This window comes from Cyprinus carpio, chromosome B15 (genome assembly GCF_018340385.1).
Source record: "Cyprinus carpio isolate SPL01 chromosome B15, ASM1834038v1, whole genome shotgun sequence".
NCBI lineage: Eukaryota > Metazoa > Chordata > Actinopteri > Cypriniformes > Cyprinidae > Cyprinus > Cyprinus carpio.
Genome location: NC_056611.1, coordinates 22,123,041 through 22,141,046, shown reverse-complemented (window position 1 = coordinate 22,141,046; position 18,006 = coordinate 22,123,041). Strand labels below are relative to the sequence as shown.

General features: G+C 33.9%; 1 protein-coding gene and 1 pseudogene across 2 annotated transcripts; one reads left to right on the top strand and one right to left on the bottom strand.

Moving 5' to 3' along the window:
- Nucleotides 1-18,006, bottom strand: part of LOC109075045 — an 81,470-nt pseudogene that overhangs the window by 48,779 nt on the left and 14,685 nt on the right.
- LOC109075050 (inositol polyphosphate 5-phosphatase K-like) lies at nucleotides 1,312-9,758 on the top strand. Of its 2 annotated transcripts, none has more exons than XM_042739810.1 (14): nucleotides 1,312-1,440; nucleotides 1,807-1,890; nucleotides 3,754-3,858; nucleotides 3,972-4,080; nucleotides 4,959-5,075; nucleotides 5,173-5,348; nucleotides 5,471-5,582; nucleotides 5,725-5,834; nucleotides 6,232-6,258; nucleotides 7,840-8,074; nucleotides 8,160-8,293; nucleotides 8,449-8,536; nucleotides 8,638-8,746; nucleotides 8,902-9,758. In XM_042739810.1, the coding sequence occupies exons 2-14, from the start codon at nucleotides 1,817-1,819 to the stop codon at nucleotides 8,976-8,978; spliced, it is 1,473 nt and encodes a 490-aa protein (XP_042595744.1). In that variant the 5' UTR covers nucleotides 1,312-1,440; nucleotides 1,807-1,816; the 3' UTR covers nucleotides 8,979-9,758. The 2 variants fall into 2 exon arrangements, 1 of the variants encoding a protein (XP_042595744.1); XR_006156595.1 differs by having other exon boundaries at nucleotides 1,317-1,440; nucleotides 8,160-8,298; nucleotides 8,453-8,536; nucleotides 8,638-8,742.

Sequence of the window (18,006 nt, the reverse complement as noted above, 5' to 3'; positions counted from 1 at the left end):
ACAGAGGATTATGTGTACAGGTTACGAATATGATTGCATTGTCCATAGAAAAAAAACACATTTTAAATTCATCAAATGGCCCATTTCCCCAAAAGTCAAAGAGACTCACTTTAAAATAATTTATAAGATATATCCGGTTGCTGATTTTCTTAGAAAAAGATTCAAATTTGAGGTAGACCCTTGTGTTTTTTGTGAGATGGCTGATGAGACTCTGGAACACATGTTCTTCTTTTGCCCCGTGGCCAATAGTTTTTGGTCTGAGTTACATATTTGGCTGTCACTTAAGATTGATAATATCCCTACTCTCACCTTGCCACACATCCTCTTTTATATGGATAATGTAGATTCATCGGTATCAGATTTAGTCAATATGATTATTCTTATGGGTAAATATCAATATTCATTGCAGTAAGTGGAGATGTTCTAAGCCTTCCTTTGTTGGGTTTATAAATGATTTTAATTTGTTTTTTACCTCACTGAAAAAGATAAAATCTACTAAAATTGCAAGGAAAATGTGTAGTGACATATCTAGGAAACTATTGTTTTGATCAATCTCCCCTTGTATGTGTGTGTGTGTGCTGATCCAAATGGTAATTTTCTTTCTTTAGCCTTTTTGCCTTTGACTTATGTATTTCGAAGAAGCTCCCCCCTCTTTGTTTTTTTTTTTTTTTTTTTTTTTTTTTTGCTTTTTCTGTTTGGTTTTTCTGTTTGGTTAGTACATTGTGTATATTGACAACATTTGTATATGCGCATGTGTATTCTCTTTCCCCTACGAGAGTTTTTGTATGTTGTTGTTGGTTTATTTTACTTTTGTCAATAAAAAAAAAAAAAAAAAAAAAAAAAAATTCATACGCATGCGAATGCGTCAGACTGGAAACGCAAGCTCATGCGAAAAATTTCCCATTTCGCCGCTGCGTTCCAAAGTTCAAGTTTGGTGAACTCTGACCTGCGAATTCGCATCACGTGAAGACGGGGGATCAGTAGAATATCAATTCGTCACTGCGTGACCTCTCTGTACAGAAATTCAAAAATTAAGGAAGCGCTAATTTTAGCCGTAGCGCACCATCCTATTTTATATAATACACCTTTAAAAGATTATAAAAAAAAAAGCTTCATGGTTCGCAGTGGAAACAGGACCAGATGTACATTTGAATGAGGTCACATTTTATAATTTTTTATTTCTAAGTGTGTATGTATTTATATAGAGAGAGAGACAGACAGAGAGTAAAACATAATAAAACGCTTTCGACGCCGTCGCAAAAGGCACAGTACAAGTACATTAATCCATGTTGTAATAACTGAGGGGAGACCGTTAACAGCTCCCGCCCATATTCGCAGCGGTGTCCGAAAAAATTTCGCACGTTCAAAGTCTAGTGTGACCGCGCCTTAACACCACAGAGACTTTGAGACCGCGGAAGCGAAGACACCGAGATTTAGCAGGTACTTTTAATACCGTTTCAAACATATTCATCCTAGATTTTCTCATTAATACGTTCCATCGTTTTGACATTTCAGCATGTAAATTCCGGTGATATGAGAAGTTTTGCCTTAATCTGTACTGAGAGTGTTTCATTAATGCAACATTATTTTGACCTTGGCTATAATCCTGACGTCATACTATATACTTAAAATTTTTATTTTTATTACTATGATATATACATTATGACTTGTCTTACGCGTGTTGCATTAACAGCACCGATTCTGAGCTTTGAAAGAGAATATTAGTGGTTTTATTACCATGAATTTTGATGCACATGAAATGCAAAGCAGGTTCCTGAGAAAAGCATGCGCTCGTATGTTTTACAGGTTGGAGAAGATGGAGGACGATTTGTCACAAGCTTTGAATTCTGTCAGTCTGGAGCAGAAAGACGACAAGATGGACACTTTTGGGTAAATATCCCATCTTATTCTTTATTTAGCATATGCTTTCTTATTCTAAATTATTGATATTTTATTTTACTATTGCAAGTGGCTTGTACAAGCCACAATAGTGATCAAGAATCACCCCCATTTGTGCCTTAATCCTACAACCATTATATTGGATGGATTTCCATCAAAAATTTTAAAGCAAAACTAAGGTTTTAACATATTCTGTCATTGTGCAGATATTGCTACACAATTATCCATTCAGATTTTCTCTCATGGAGCACACATGTGTTGTAAGTTTGTCACAATGTTGTCAATTACTGACCTATAGTGCTTTTTCTGTTTCAACATCCAGAATTCTAGAAGGTGAACAAGTTAGTCTCTTGTTTGCTGAAAAGTTTTCTGTTTGCAGAAACAGGTTTCTGTTCATGTGGGGGTTTTCGGTTGTTTATGGAAGACCAAACTGTTTTACAGTTCCATATTTTGGCCTCTAGTATTCTAACTATACAGTAAAAAAAAAAAATAGGCCTATTTATACAGTATACTTACTATGATGTAAGAATGTTTATTTATCACAAACTATAACCATATGTTTACGGTTGTGCTCATAAGTTTACACACCCCTTGCAGAATGTGCAAAATTTTAATAATTGAAACAAAATAAGAAGGATCATGAAAATTGCATGTTATTTATTTTATTTAGTACTTTCCTGAATAAGCTATTTCACATAACAGATGTTTACATGTACTCCACAAGACAAAATAGTAACTGAATTTATAAAAATTACCCCATTCAAAAGTTGACATACCCATACTGTCATTCCCTGGATGATCCAGGGCTGTTTTTATATTTTGTGATAGTTGTTCATGAGTCCCTTGTTGGTCCTGAGCAAATCAAATTCCCGTTGTTCTTCAGAAAAATCTTCCAGCTCCTGCACATTCTTTGATTTTCCAGCATCTTCTGCATATTTGAACACTTTCCTACAGTGACTGTATGATTTTGAAATCCAACTTTTAACACTTAACTCTTGAATATATATATATATATATATATATATATATATATATATATATATATATATATATATATATATATATATATATATATATATATTCAAGATGTATTGTCACATACTATATAATTATATAAAATAATAAATATATGATAAATATGAATATATATATATTCAAGATGTAATAGCATGAAAACATTAGAAATAAGTATTGATGTCAGAGAAACAGAAATAATTAGCAGTTTATTTCTGACAGTTAATCCAGTGTATTGTGTAAATGGTATATTGAGGGACACATTTGTAGTTTAGATTGATTGTGTTGGGTGGGTTACGTAGGCCCTTGTTAAACCAGATTAGGGTTTTAATCTTTAAATCTAAAAGCCCGCCTAAACTACAGTCTCCTTTTACTCCCCCTACACCCTATATCACACACTTTACTGTATTATTAATTATTGGAACAGCTGACTTTGCTTCCCTGGAACTGAAGACGAAATATCTATCAAGACGCGCAAAGAAAGACCAGTTCAGGTTTTGTTTTCTACTTTTCTTGTTGTCAAGTCTGGCAGAGCTAAACCCGAATGCAGGTGTCTAGCTTGGTTCCGTGGCGACTGTGCACCTTTCTATCCATTTTTCCAGAGAAATCAAAAGTTTCAGTGTATTTGAGTTAATGATCTTCAGGGGATGAGACAGTTTAAACCTTAGATGTTAGCCTGTGGTTCTTAAAAATGGTTTAAACGGATTGAGCTGTTTAAGATGGTAAGCTGCAGTGTGATATGCTTAGAACCTCTTGAATTGGTGTTATTGTTAATCTGAGCAGTTATGTAAGGACAGGAGTTAAACAAGCAGAACTATTATTTCTTTCTTTTACCCACAGGCTGTACGTGGTCACGTGGAATGTGGCCACAGCTGAGCCTCCTGACGATGTGAACTCTCTGCTTCAGCTCAACTCCCCGAAGAAACCTGACCTCTATGTGATCGGGTGAGATTCAGTATTTGAAAGCTAGAGACAGACCATAAAGTAAATAATGACAGTTATCTTACCTCAGAAGTATGTGGTTTGAGTGTCCTAACATCTGTGATGCTGCTGTTCAGGCTGCAGGAGGTGAAGGCTGCACCTCTCAAGTTTGTCACAGATTTGGCCTTCGAGGATTCCTGGAGTCACCTCTTCATGAACACGCTGGCTCCATTGGGATATATTAAGGTGCTGACTCATACAAACATGCTTTTGTTCATTATCATACTAACTATGTGATATTCACTATGAATCAGTGGATTATACCACTGATTTCTTAATCAGTGATTTATAGAGCAGGTCTTACAGGTATACATGAATGGGAAATGTTATTATTATTATTATATATATATTTTTTTACTTAATGAAGTTTATAAATGTAATTTTTTAAAAGATATTTATTTATAATAAATCATATGTTATATTTGTAATATAATTTTAATATGTTATTATTATTATATATATTTTTTTTACTTAATGAAGTTTATAAATGTAATTTTTTAAAAGATATTTATTTATAATAAGTCATATTTTATATTTGTAATATAATTTTAATATTTTAATAATATAATAAAATTTTATATATATATATATATACATTACATATATATATATATATACATTACTACATTTGACTAAATGAACCTATAATGAATTAATAATGAATTTGGTATAATGAACTTAATTACACTTTAGTTTAGTGACCAGTTTTCACTATTACCTAACTATTAACTATGACTTTTGCCACAATAAACACATTTTTTTTTTTTTTTGCTTATTAATAATTAGTAAGGTAGTTGATAGGTTTAGGTATGAGGTGGGATTAAGTGATTTATATTATGGTCCTACAGAATAAGGCATTATTATATGCTTTATAAAAACTAATAAACAGCCAATATGCTAGTAATATGCATGTTAATAAACAACTAGTTGAACTTATAATGAATAAATAGAATCTATAATTACAATTAAATTTGTTATTTATTAAATCTATTATAATTTATAAATTTAATATCATTTAAATATTTAATTTAATTATATAAATGTATTTATTGTGGCCCATTCAGGTGTCCTCCATACGGATGCAAGGTCTGCTCTTGCTTTTCTTTTCCAAGCTGGAGCACGTCCCCTTTATCAGAGACATTCAGGTCACTTACACCCGCACAGGACTCTATGGCTACTGGGTAAGAGTATGGAAATGCAACTTTTGATAAACCTAATGAAAATTGAACAAAAATTTGCTGTGCAGGAAAATTCATCCTTATTTTCTCAAAACTAAAGGGTAATAAAGGAGGTGTGTCCATCCGCCTGTCCTTCTACGGCCACATGCTCTGCTTCCTGAACTGTCACCTGACCGCCCACATGGACTACGCCTCTCAGCGGGTGAATGAGTTCGAATCTATTCTAGATGCTCAGACCTTTGACACCAAAAACACGCCACTCATTTTGGATCACAAGTCAGTACCGGTCATGAATAATAACCACATAACAGTCTTCTGTGAATGATTTACTTTGGCTGATTGTGTTCTTTATTACTTATCATTTATCTACATTGCTCTATATTGCAAATTAATTCTAGAGTGGTGTTCTGGTTTGGGGATTTGAATTTTCGTATTGAGGACCACGAGATGCTCTTTGTAAAGAACTGCATCACCAACCAGCAGTATAATCTTCTTTGGTCTAAAGATCAGGTACTGATCAATAGATGTAGTAACAATGGAAATTAAAAATGTACTAACATATAAATTGTATATTTGCAGATCCAGAATAAGTAACTCACTTCATTTATGCAATAATGTTAGTTTGTGTCTGTGCATGTCAATATTTCTCCAGCTCACCATGATGAAGCAGAAGGAAGCTACTTTGCAGAAGTTTAAAGAAGGACCTCTAGACTTTCATCCCAGCTATAAATTTGATTTGCACTCTGATAACTATGACACAAGGTAAATGACACAATAAATCCTGCTGTATTTTTGTAGTCATTGGTTTAAAAATTGATAAGAATTTTTTTATTGCACATTCATTGTTTTATTGTGAATGATTAAAATTATTGCACATTATTCCAAAAAAATCTTTCATTAAAATGTAATGCCTTTGAAATTCTATTCAGTTTTACCTTATTTTTAATAAGAAAAAAAATAACACTTTTCACAATACAGCCAATTCCTGATAGATAAAATCAAATCCTGCTCAACTTTTTGTTTCACTCATACATATATTTTTATATGTTCAGTACATAGCAATAGTAATCACCATAATATCCTGAATCTCCCGCAGCTCCTCCTTCAGGGCTGTTTTTAACTGTCAGATGTTCACACATGCTCTTTTTCACCCCTGCAGGGTACAGAAGACATGGTTTGGTTTTAAGTAAGCTTTAAAATTCCCATGCGCTTCCGAACTTGAACCGTCCTACCCTGCTTGTCTAGCATTCCACCAGCATTCCTTCCTTTACCTGTTTGCAGCACTTTTTCTTTGCCCAAGAGCTGACAGACCTCATTCACACTTTAATGCAGACCAGTGCATTGTGTGTCACTATCCCGTCCTGTAACACCAGTTCATCTATGAAGCACCATAAATAATGAATTAATAACATCCATATACTGTAGATCCAGTCTGTGTTTGGATATAGTTGTTGTTGTTGTGTGTTGTAAAGAGTTTAGATGTTTAAGTATTGATCATCTGTTGTTCAGTGCTGTCGGTTCTAGTAGCTGTTCAGATCTTTGCAGCACACATGGTTATAAAGCATGTGGACGACTTTCTGATCTACAGGATGTATTTATGGTGTCCATAAGGAGATGCAGCGTGACTGAACTCACATAAACCCCTTATATTTTTAGAGCAGTTGTTTTCAAATAAAAAAATAAAAATATGATGATCCTCTTGTAGGGGACTAACTTCCTAAAATATTTAGTCATTTAGTTGACTAAAATATAAAAATACAAAGGCCACTACTAAAAGTTTGTGGTCTTTAATAAAAAATTTTTTTAATTTATTTTTTTAAGAATTCACTTTTACTTACCAAGGAACCATTTATTTGATCAAAAACACAGTATAAACATCAGTATTATGAAATTATTACAATTTAAAATGACTTTTTTTTATATTAATATAGTTTAAAATGTAATTTATTCCTGTGATGCATAGCTAAATTTTAAGCATCATTACTCCAGTCTTCAGTGTCACATGATCCTTCAGATATAATTTTAATATGCTGATTAGGTATAGGACAAAAGAAACCATTTTTATTATTATTAAAGTTGGAAACAGTTGTGCTGTTTAATATTTTGTGGAAACTTTTTTCATTTTTTACAATTTTTCAGCATTCTTTGATGAATGCAAGTGAAATATTTCCTTTTACTGTCATTTCTGATCAATTTAATACATTCTTTCTGATTACAAGTATTATTTTATTTCAAAAACATTACTGACCCCAAACTTTATTTACAGATATTTACTTTGTATCAAATTGTAAAGTTTTTTTTTCTTTAGATCTTTAAAATAATTGTTTTCTATACCTATATTAGAATATTTGAGAAAAAAATTCAGTTTAATTGAAATTTATTTTTAATAAATATTTTCAAACAAGTGACATCAAAATTTTTCATAAAAGAATTTTCCCTCAAATTTTCTACAGCCCCCCTAAAATCCCTTAGATTAATACCCTGATTTGAAAAGCACTGTTTTAGAACAGTTTGTACATGTACAGAGAGACCTATATGCCACTTGTCTGTCCTTAGTTTATTTGGTGTGATGAGATTGGGACATTAACATGACTTTCTTAGTTATAAAAAGCATGCCACATAAATTCATTTTCACAAAATGAATGATGGCTGTATAGAAAAACATGCTAGTGTTCTTCCAATTCTGGGAAAGGGATTCAAACCAACTAACTTCATTGCATGTTATTAACCGATTTAAACTTGTTTTCCTCTCTGTGTGATTGGCTAGTGGAAAAAAACGCAAGCCTGCGTGGTGTGACAGGATCCTCTGGAGAGTGAAGCCCAAGTCCTCACTGTCAGAGGACGCTAATGAAGATGGTCAAAATCAAGAGGATCCAAAGAAACAGCTGGAGGAGCAACATAAAGACGAGTTCCCTCTAAAACTGAGCCAGGAGTTTTACACAAGTAAAATGGAGTATGGCATCAGCGACCATAAGCCTGTCATCGGCATCTTCCGCTTGGAGGTGGGGAGGAGTTTGGCCATTACATAATAGTCATGACTGTTCTACAAAATACTAAAAGAATGACTGTTTATTTCTCTGACACCAGTTGAGAAAGATATACGAGACGCCATTGGTGCAGGTGAGCGCTGAGGGAGAATGGAGTGCCAACTTTGACGCCCTCATAACCTACAGCCTTCTCCAGACCTTTCCCTCCAGTGCCTGGGATTGGATCGGTTTTATATAAGGTGAGAGAGGTTCCCAAAATGTGTTCTGTTCTGATAAGGTCACAGACCAAAAATAACTAATTAATCGTGTATGGTTACAGTAGTGATACTAAAATACTGTATTGTGAACTAATGTTATCCAGAGTGTTGTTAATATTATATTATCACTACACAGGTTGGTTTTAAAAGCGTTTCAGACTATATCACGTACACCTGGGTGAAGGATTACCAGGTGTCTTTCACTAAGAAGCTCTTTCAAGTATGCAACTTTTGCTGTCTATGTTTCTTTAAAACTGTCAAGTGATTTGTTTTTTGACACATAAGCAACCAAGTAGTAAATTATATTTTCTCTAATCACAGGTTTATGTGAACAAAGATAAAATTCCCGTTCTTGGGGGAGAATGTGTGCTGTGCTATTACAGCAGCAACTTGCAGCGCATTGTTGGTATTAGTAAACCTTTTAAGGTGAGTAATATTTTACTTCTATATTTCATGCATACATCATAATACACTGTGCATATAGAGAGAGAAGGAGTGAGAGTATATGCAGTTTTTTTATATAGTATTTTTATGTATAAATATATCACTGTTATGGCTTTTGAAGGGTTTTCTATTGTTTTTCAGTTGATTTAAAGGTGCAGACTGAAGAGGGTTTAGTGCCTGAAAATATCAGCGGACTAGATGAAACAGTAGCCAGTTAAGACCAGGTTTAAAGTGCACGTTGGTTTATACACTGTCATATGCAGCTCAGATGTCAAACCAAACATACCTATGAATTCAAGCAAGTGCAATTTTAATCCAAAATTGATTTGAGGTTTTACTGGTGTGTGATACAGTGTGTGTTTTTGTGTTTTTTTTAATCCAAGAAATATTATGAATTACAGCCAGTATATTTTAAATCGCAGCCAGTTGATGGGACCAGTCCCAAATAGATTGTGGTATCTTCAGTAATCACATTTAAATTTGTACTGTAATTATTGAAATCGATTCTAAAAAGTATTTCAAAAAAGCATACCAGTAATTTATTTATTCTAATTATTTAATGAATAATTTCACACCTCAGCCTTACTATTACCACATTCTCTTAAAACATTTAGTATACGTTTGTCTTGTAACATTTTTCATAAACAATGTTTTATGAGTCTGCTGTACTTAAGAATTTGAGTGTTTATGCAGAAAGGACCAAGTGTATTTTTGTGGTCAGTTTGATATTAATTTTCATGTTAAGTATAAGCAGCCTATGTGCTTAAAAATATTTGTCAAACCAAATATGCCCTCTTTTGGCTTAAGAATGTGTTTTTGTTATAATGTTAGACTAATGCTTGTGGATAAATAAAATGTATTTGTATCAAATTATAATATATAAAAGGAAAAAAAAACTGTAAGAAACAATTCCTCTGTAAATGAAGAGCTTTTTTATTTTCTAAACAACTACAAATGCTTACTGATGACATGAAATAAATTTCATTTAAATTAAAAAAGAAAACTGTTTGTTTTAATGATTTTATTGATTATCCTCATAGCAAAGTACTAATTAACTATTAATAATAATGACAACAAGGCTGATAAATAGAGATCCTGTTTATGAAATGTAAATCATTTTTAAAAAGATATTTACTTTGTTTAAAATATTTTTATCTACATTTTTTGTGCCTCGTTTACAATCATGAAAAATAAATGTGGTCTGCCGCCCTCTAGCGTTAAAACGTTTCGTTGGCATAGCAACAGTGTGTTTACACGCCGTTAAATTGTCAGCAGTCGTCTTTTATTGACAGGTAAGACACTTTATTGACGTTTAATGTTTTAACCCTAATTATTTCATGTTTATTTAGTTTAAAAAACGCTGAATGGATTGTTTAACACAAGAGTTGAAGGGCAAAACAGTATGTTTTACAACCTGAAATCCTGACAGTTATATCTAAATTGTCAGTATTTTGTTCTTTTATGTATTATAATTTAATGACAGTTGTTTTTGGCAACAGTATGGCTTTAATTGAAGTGTTATAATAGTTTACAGTGTTGGTTAGTTATCATATAGTCATCACAAAACAATGACTTGCTGTTCAAGTAAATACAACTTAGAAATTCCAAGTTGCAGGAAATGTTACTTGATTTAGCTAAACTTAAATGAGTTGTTTGAAATACGCACATAGTATATTGTACTTAATCATTTAGTTGTTGAAAATAGTGATTCTTATTTAAAATGTTACTCATTGTAGAAGTAAATATGTCACAACACTCGTTCACTTGACTATGTTGTGAGACCTCATCCCATTTAGTGTTTGCTAACTCATTTTCAAATTTAATAAGATCCTTGCGGGGGATTATTAACTTGTGTGTAAGTTTACAACACTAAATAAACCTTTGTTAGTACAAATTACTATTCTTATTTCACTTTACTTGTTCTTTCAAGGCAGTTGGTTTGCATGCTTTTTTTTAAGGTAGGTTTCCTAATTAGAATTTACAGTGCAGACAACTTCCCTGCCCAGTGAACATTAGTGAGATCAATTCAGAACACTGTAACTGTAATAAAGTGCTGTTACTATAGTTACTTTACTGTACTACACTGTGTGATTCTTTCAGCTCTCTCTCCAGTGCTAGGATGCATTTTTAAAGCAGTCACCTGTGATCCTGTTTATACTATCCTGAGATTCTGACTGGTGTCATCAGTTTTGTTACTGAATGCTTGCTTATGGATAATTGTGTGTTATTTCAGTTCACACTGTGACACTAGAGTTAATTATTTGATGTGTGAGTGTTTTATGAATGAGAACATAAAATATCTGTAAAATGAGGCCAACTTTGGAGAAATCATTAAGAAAACTGGAATGTGTATATAGATGCATTCCAGTATAATATATAGCCTAGAATATTATCATTTCTAAACTACTAAATGAATTATTAAAACATTACACGATTGAAGTGTTTACTCATGGTCCATCGTTAATTTAGAATTTGGCCTTTGGATTTAACTGTGTTAATGCATTAAGCCATTTTTCGATTAACGGTTTTCTGGGGAACAAAATAAACTTATAAAAATGTTGTCTTTCCATTTGGTTTATACTGACATTATCTTGTGCCATTAGTGATATATGGTGCTTACAAGAAAGCTGTGAATTGGTTGTCACTGGTTGTTGTTTTACAAGTGCACTCCTAAATAACATTGCAATATAGCTAATCAATGAACTTACAGTGTAATTTTAATTTTACTCGTCATATTTTCGTCAACGTTCTGAACGTTATGAAATATTCGGGGATTTGGAGGTGCTAAAATGTTATAACATGCAGGTTTTTTCTTTCTTTTTACTCCGAACAAAAAACAAAAAAACACTAATCTACAGCACTTAAGACATTTGACAAAATCACACATACAACTGGCAAAAGGTATTACAGACGACAAGGCGTAGACGTCACGTAGCTTCTCACACGACAAGGGGGGCGACGAAAGTGTCGCGCTTCTCATCACACGTCCTTGGTCACGGCAAGGTACGCGACGATCGACACGACTGAGAGCTTAGTTAGCAAGGTAAATGCATAAATCACACCCCATAGTGACGAAAGTGTCGCGCTTCTCATCACACGTCCTTGGTCACGGCAAGGTACGCGACGATCGACACGACTGAAAGCTTAGTTAGCAAGGTAAATGCATAAATCACACCCCATAGCTAAGCCTTAGATCTGTCAGAATCCACCCTTCATACGTCAGTTGATGCGACTGTTAGAGGGACAAGGAGTTGATCTGCGTGCTCGCGGTCGTCTACGGCGACGCATGTATAACAGTCGCGGCCCAAACTATGTTTGGCATATTGACGGATATGATAAGTTAAAAAATGGTTTTTCCAGAAAAATAATCTGGCTTGAAGCATACAAAACGAACAATGACCCACGAGTAATTGCAGGTTATTTCCTACAAGCTGTTGCTGAGAATAACGGATTTCCACAAAGAATTCGCATTGACCATGGAACTGAAAATACGCATTTAGCAGATATGCAGACATTCTTCAGAGACACTGCGAGTTCAGAATGTGTCACTCTTGGTCCAAGCACTGGGAACCAGAGAATTGAACGATGGTGGTCCACTTTGAGAAGCCAGTGCATACAATTGTGGATGGATCATTTTGAACAGCTAAAAGAAGATGGACACTTTCACTGACAAATCTCTCATCCAGTTTTGCTTCCAACATTTTATACAGATAATAAATTTTGTTCACTATCAGAGTAAATTTTATCATTAAAGAGAGTATTGAAGTTTGATTATAACTTAATATTATATTTTTTTACATTACCTACAATGTGCAGTTTTTTAATTCATTTGCAAGACAATGTAGAATATATGTTCCATTTCTTTTTTTTTCATGAAGGAAGAGCTTGATGAAATAGTCAGTGCCTGGAATTGCCACAGGATACGTCCAACCCACAACCCATGTGCTCCCAGTGGTCGACCTTCAATAATGTTTGCTGTTCCCAGTTTATATGGAGTGCAGAATTTCTTGCATCCAGTTGAACAAACAAAACTGAGCATTTGCCAAGAGGAGTGTTTATTTAAAGACTACCCTTGTGATGAGGATGTCTTTCAACTGTGTGTAGAACTCATGGCTGAGCATAACCGTGTTATGTCAGATGATGTTTATGAAATTACGGACCTTTACCTTCAACTTCGTGAACTGATCCTTCAAGGACTGGATTTGGAGGATTAGATTCACCATTCTAATCTAATCTACAACATATACTATAAGCTAAAGGTATTGTTTAAATTGTTTTAGTATTTCAGATTGCCAAAATTGGTATAAAAGTAATATTTCCTTAAGTGAACTTTATATCTGTGTCTGTAGATGTTGAACTGCAGCCTTACTCTCCCTACCCAAGCAACCTTGGACCACTGGATGGAATCGCAAAGCTTTTGGCATCACATGCCAGTGTGTTTTTAATCCAATCATAGGTAAGAAGGACTACATTTGCAGAGTTCTGCAAGGAAAACACTTCCCACAAACTGGCTGGCCGTACTAATTAAGAAGCAAGTCTCTATACTTATAGTTCACATTTTTAAAAACTACCATCTGGCCATAAAGATTTCATCTAACCATAAAGATTTTTGCATTTGTCTTATGTTACACTGACACTCAAGAATGATATAAAAAAATTGTCCCTTACATGTTTAAAGGAAAGATGTTGTTGTTTTTCCCATATTATTATAGGTCACAACAATTCACAAGGCAATTTTTTTATACAAAATTTTACTTTTTGTCTGAATATTATTTGTATTTGTTTTTATTTGTTCTTTTTTCATGAAATGGCCAATCAAGTCTCAAAACAAGTTTCTGAGTTCAAAGGCTCTGAAATCCCCATCCTTACTTCCATTGTGCTATCTCTATCTCTATCAAGATTAAGGGTGAGCAGAAGTTATTTCACTTTATGGTCATTTGTATTTAAACATGCTTATGTTCAGGGAATTCATTGTTTTTTTTTTTTTTTTTTTTTACAATTATGGGCCAGACCCTTTATTGTAATAAACTTTCAAGTCTTGCTGAACCCTAAATAATGCATATTGCTTATTGCTGACAGATTTAACCATTATCCACTGTATGAAGCCCTGCAACCTCTAAAGCACCCAGGTGAGAAGCACGGCCAAGAAAAGCACTGATGATGCAATAGGCAGCTTAATGTGTACTGAATAAATGAATGATTCAGTAGGTGCATACAAATTCATATACTTATGCCATTATATGCCATTATAAACATTGTGTTCACACTTAAAAATTCCAACACAGTATTTTGGACACTTCATGTACTCAGTCATTGCACCTTTAATTATGTAAGTGATGACAAGCAAGTTGTCTAAATGCCATACACTAGACACACAGTGCATTAATTTAAGAGTGTACAATGTAATTTGGGACAGCTACTGACATGTCATACTGTATTTCTACATTAAAATTTCTATAATTAAAACATTAACCTCATAACATTATTGATGCAATTGCAATTGTATTGCAATTTACAACTGTATTGTAAATGCAATTATGCTACCAATGAGCTGCATTTAACAGACTAAGTGCATAAATACAACTTCTGATGCAGCTTATGTGCCACCCATGCAATTCAAAGATGGAGTTTTGTTGATACTGATTGCATTTGATTACTAACAACCCTATTGTGTCATGTAGGCTCAGGCTCCATGAGCCTACTCTGAGGATCCAGATGGAAAAACATTTACATCCCATCATTTTATACACCCCTCAGAATCACCTTGTCTATTAGACACATTACTCAAGGTACAGTAAATAATCTCCATTATAAATCAGTGCATGATGATATAAAATCACAGTGATGTTGCTTTGTGTTTTCAGAGGGCAGAAATAATTTGTTCCATACCATCCTCATATCTATCCCCATGTGAAAAGGAGGCCAGCATAATGTCAAATCAAGATCTTATTTGTGATCTGTTTGTTTTCAGTCTTATAACATGGCAAAAGCACAACCATTAGAATTAAAGGGGAAAATGCACAAGCATCTAGATGTAATGAATACTAAAAAAAAGACTATTTTTTAAATGTATAAACTAAGTTTTTCCAACTACAGTAATGTACATTTTTTTGCATGATTTCAAACATTTTTGGGATATACTATCATTACTTTCAGGCCTAACCTGAATACAAATGAAGCACAGCAAACCTGTTTTAGATGTACAAGACAATGTTTTGAACCTCAAAACTAAAGTATTTATGTGTTGAAAATGATCAAAATGTATAGATTTTCCCCTCTGTTTAAAGGGCAGGTGATTGAAAATAATATGAACAAAATGGTTATATAGGTAATATAATGTATTTTGCATTATGCCTGAAATAAAATTTTGATCGAAACTGAATTTTTTTATTGTATTTTGTTTATTAATTATGCAGCCTTGTAGTGGTACATATTTTGCTCCAAACAAAACCTAAAATTATTATAAATATTATCTATGTAGTCCTATAAATCATTTAACAGGCTTGATGAACCTGAATGGTTGTAATAATTTTATATGGTACATTAGCTGTCAGGTTTTGTGTGCCGCTACAGCTGAAATAGATTTTAAAACTTCAGAATATTATTTAAAAAAAAGTCAGACTTTGATGTGCATTATTTATTGGCTTTTGGTACTCACTCCATCTTCAATGCAAAAAAAAAAAAAAAAACCTTTGCCACCATATATGCAGGTTGTGTTGTGTTTAATACATGAGTGGTTAACCAAATATTACAATGTGGAACAAGTAAGAATAAAAAAAACCATATTAATATGATTTCAATAAAAAACAATCTTATAAAACTGTTCAAATGTTTTACCTATGGCATGTGTGAAAGGGGTTCACAATAATGCAACACCCAACTGTATACAAGCACAAAGTTAAGAACACATTATAGTTTAAGAACACATTATAATGATTCAAAGCCATCATCTCACTGAAGAGGTAACATGTACAATTTGTACAATTTAATGTAAACAGTAGTTTGTACCTAAACAATGAAGAGCACTTTCACTATTGAAAGTCATAAATAAGGTTGTTCAACATTCAACATAAACAGCAATAACTAAGTCAACAAATTAAAGTGACTGTTTTACTTTATGTATATGTGTAAAATAATTGTACAGTATGTAAATGTATGAAGAATGAACCATTAAAACATTTTAACAGTTCAATGCCTATTTGAATGAACAGTTGACATGAGCAACTTGTACAATTTAATGTAAACACTCGGTTGCACCTAAACAACAAAAAAGGTTGTTCAATATTCAACATAACCAGAAATAACTAAGTGGACAAATTAAAGTGAATGTTCTACTTTCTATACATGTGTAAAATAATTGTAAGTGTATGAAGAATGACCCAAGACAAATAGCTAGCATATGAGCCGGCCATAACTCATATCTGCCAATATTTCATTGTGGTACCACTAAACTATATCCATGACCCAGACATTGCTTTCAAGAATTTTGTTAATTTCAGACCTGAAATCTGGGTAGTTGTCATAGTGCACTGAAAGCCTCAGGAAGCAGCCACAGGTGTGTGCCACCGGTCTTCTCTCAAACCCTTTAAGGTCTGTGAAATCAACTGTTATAGTTTTGCCTATAAACAAATCTGATCCTGTACAGAATCTAAGAAACAGAGACTGTCGTTTTGCATCACACTCCCTCAAGTAAGTTGTCAAGTGCTTTGAAATGTCCTTTTGGTGTATATTCATTGTTTCAGGAAATTTGAGAGATCGCACAATTTTCCTCACCGTTGGTTGTAATGCACAGTACACTTCTTCAATTTCCTCAAGGTCCTTGCTCAGAGGTCCAAGTATGCCTGCCCACTGTTCAAGAACATAAGCAGGCTCTTGAATGAGAGTTTTGTGTGCCAGTTCTTGCAAAATTTGCTTGAAGTTTTCTTCAGTTGGAATTCTCCGACAACTGTAGTTGTCTAAGATCTCAAGCAATTCCTCCTGGTCTGCATTACAGAAGTTTGTTCTGCAGCTTTCTAACACAGCACACTCATTTTCTGAGAAATATTTCAAAAAGTTCTCAATCAGATCACTTTTTACAGATCCTTTTATTGCTTGCTGCAAGATTGCAGGTGCAAGTTTTATTGGGAGATATTTCTCTTTCTTCCAGCCGAACAGAATTATCCGGGCTACACTTTCCCACTTTTCTTTGCCAAAATCATGTCGAGGAAAGGGAACTTTAAAATTGTTCCCCAGTGTGCATTGATCATAGAATTCCTGCCAAAACTCTGATAGGCAATCCCTGAACACTCCACCAACATCATGGCCCATCTCAAACTGTCCATTTGGGAGAAGCAACTTCACTTCTACTTCACTCTGTGTATGTGGAAGGGTTTCATCACAGAAATGTGCAATGAGTTCAGAAAATATCTGTCCGCGATGAACAACAAGAATTTTTTTGTGTGGAACAATGGGTTCTGGGCTCAGAGGCAAAGTGTCATCTAAGTTTTGTCCATCTATCCCAGTGATGTCACCAGTGAATACTGTCATTACATCGCTTGTATCTGAGTAATCTGGTAAGGTCATTGAAGAACTTTGAAAAGGAACATTCAGATCATCATCTGCAACATTCAGATCCTCGGTGGAATGCAAGAGAGATACAGCATCATTGCCCGGACTTTCCACAAAAATTACATCCGTGTCTGAAGCTTGAAAGAAGTCATTCATTCTGCTAAAAGTGGGAAGACTTTGAGCCTGGTTATTACTGTGTAAGTCGTCCATTGTGTCTGATATTTCCACTTCACTTTCTGTTTCCTCTTCCCTCTCCACCTTTTTTGTTGTCAGGTAGAACTTTATCATTGTGAGCTTGGATGCATTATACATTTCCCCCACTGTACTTTCTTTATCTAGTGACACTTCCTGATAATTTGTTAGATCCAATTCAAACTCAGAAATACTCCTATGAGAATTTTTTCCATTTGGGAAAAACAAACGAATTGCCTCCTCCTTCAGTTCGTCCCTTTTCCAGTCTTTTGGCACACTCAACTTCCTTGTTCCCCCTCCTTTTTTTGCTCTCATTTGAACAAAGCCCTGCCCATCATAGTGCATCCACCCAATCTCAACTTTTCTTACAGTACGCTGAGAATTGTTTTTTCTAGTTGTTTGGGTTTCAGTTTGTGAATTGTCAGTTTTTTGTCTTTTGCTCAATTTTGATTTGAGTCTTCCTGCAAGTTGGCTCACTTTCTTGCCTCCTACAAAATCCCATCACTG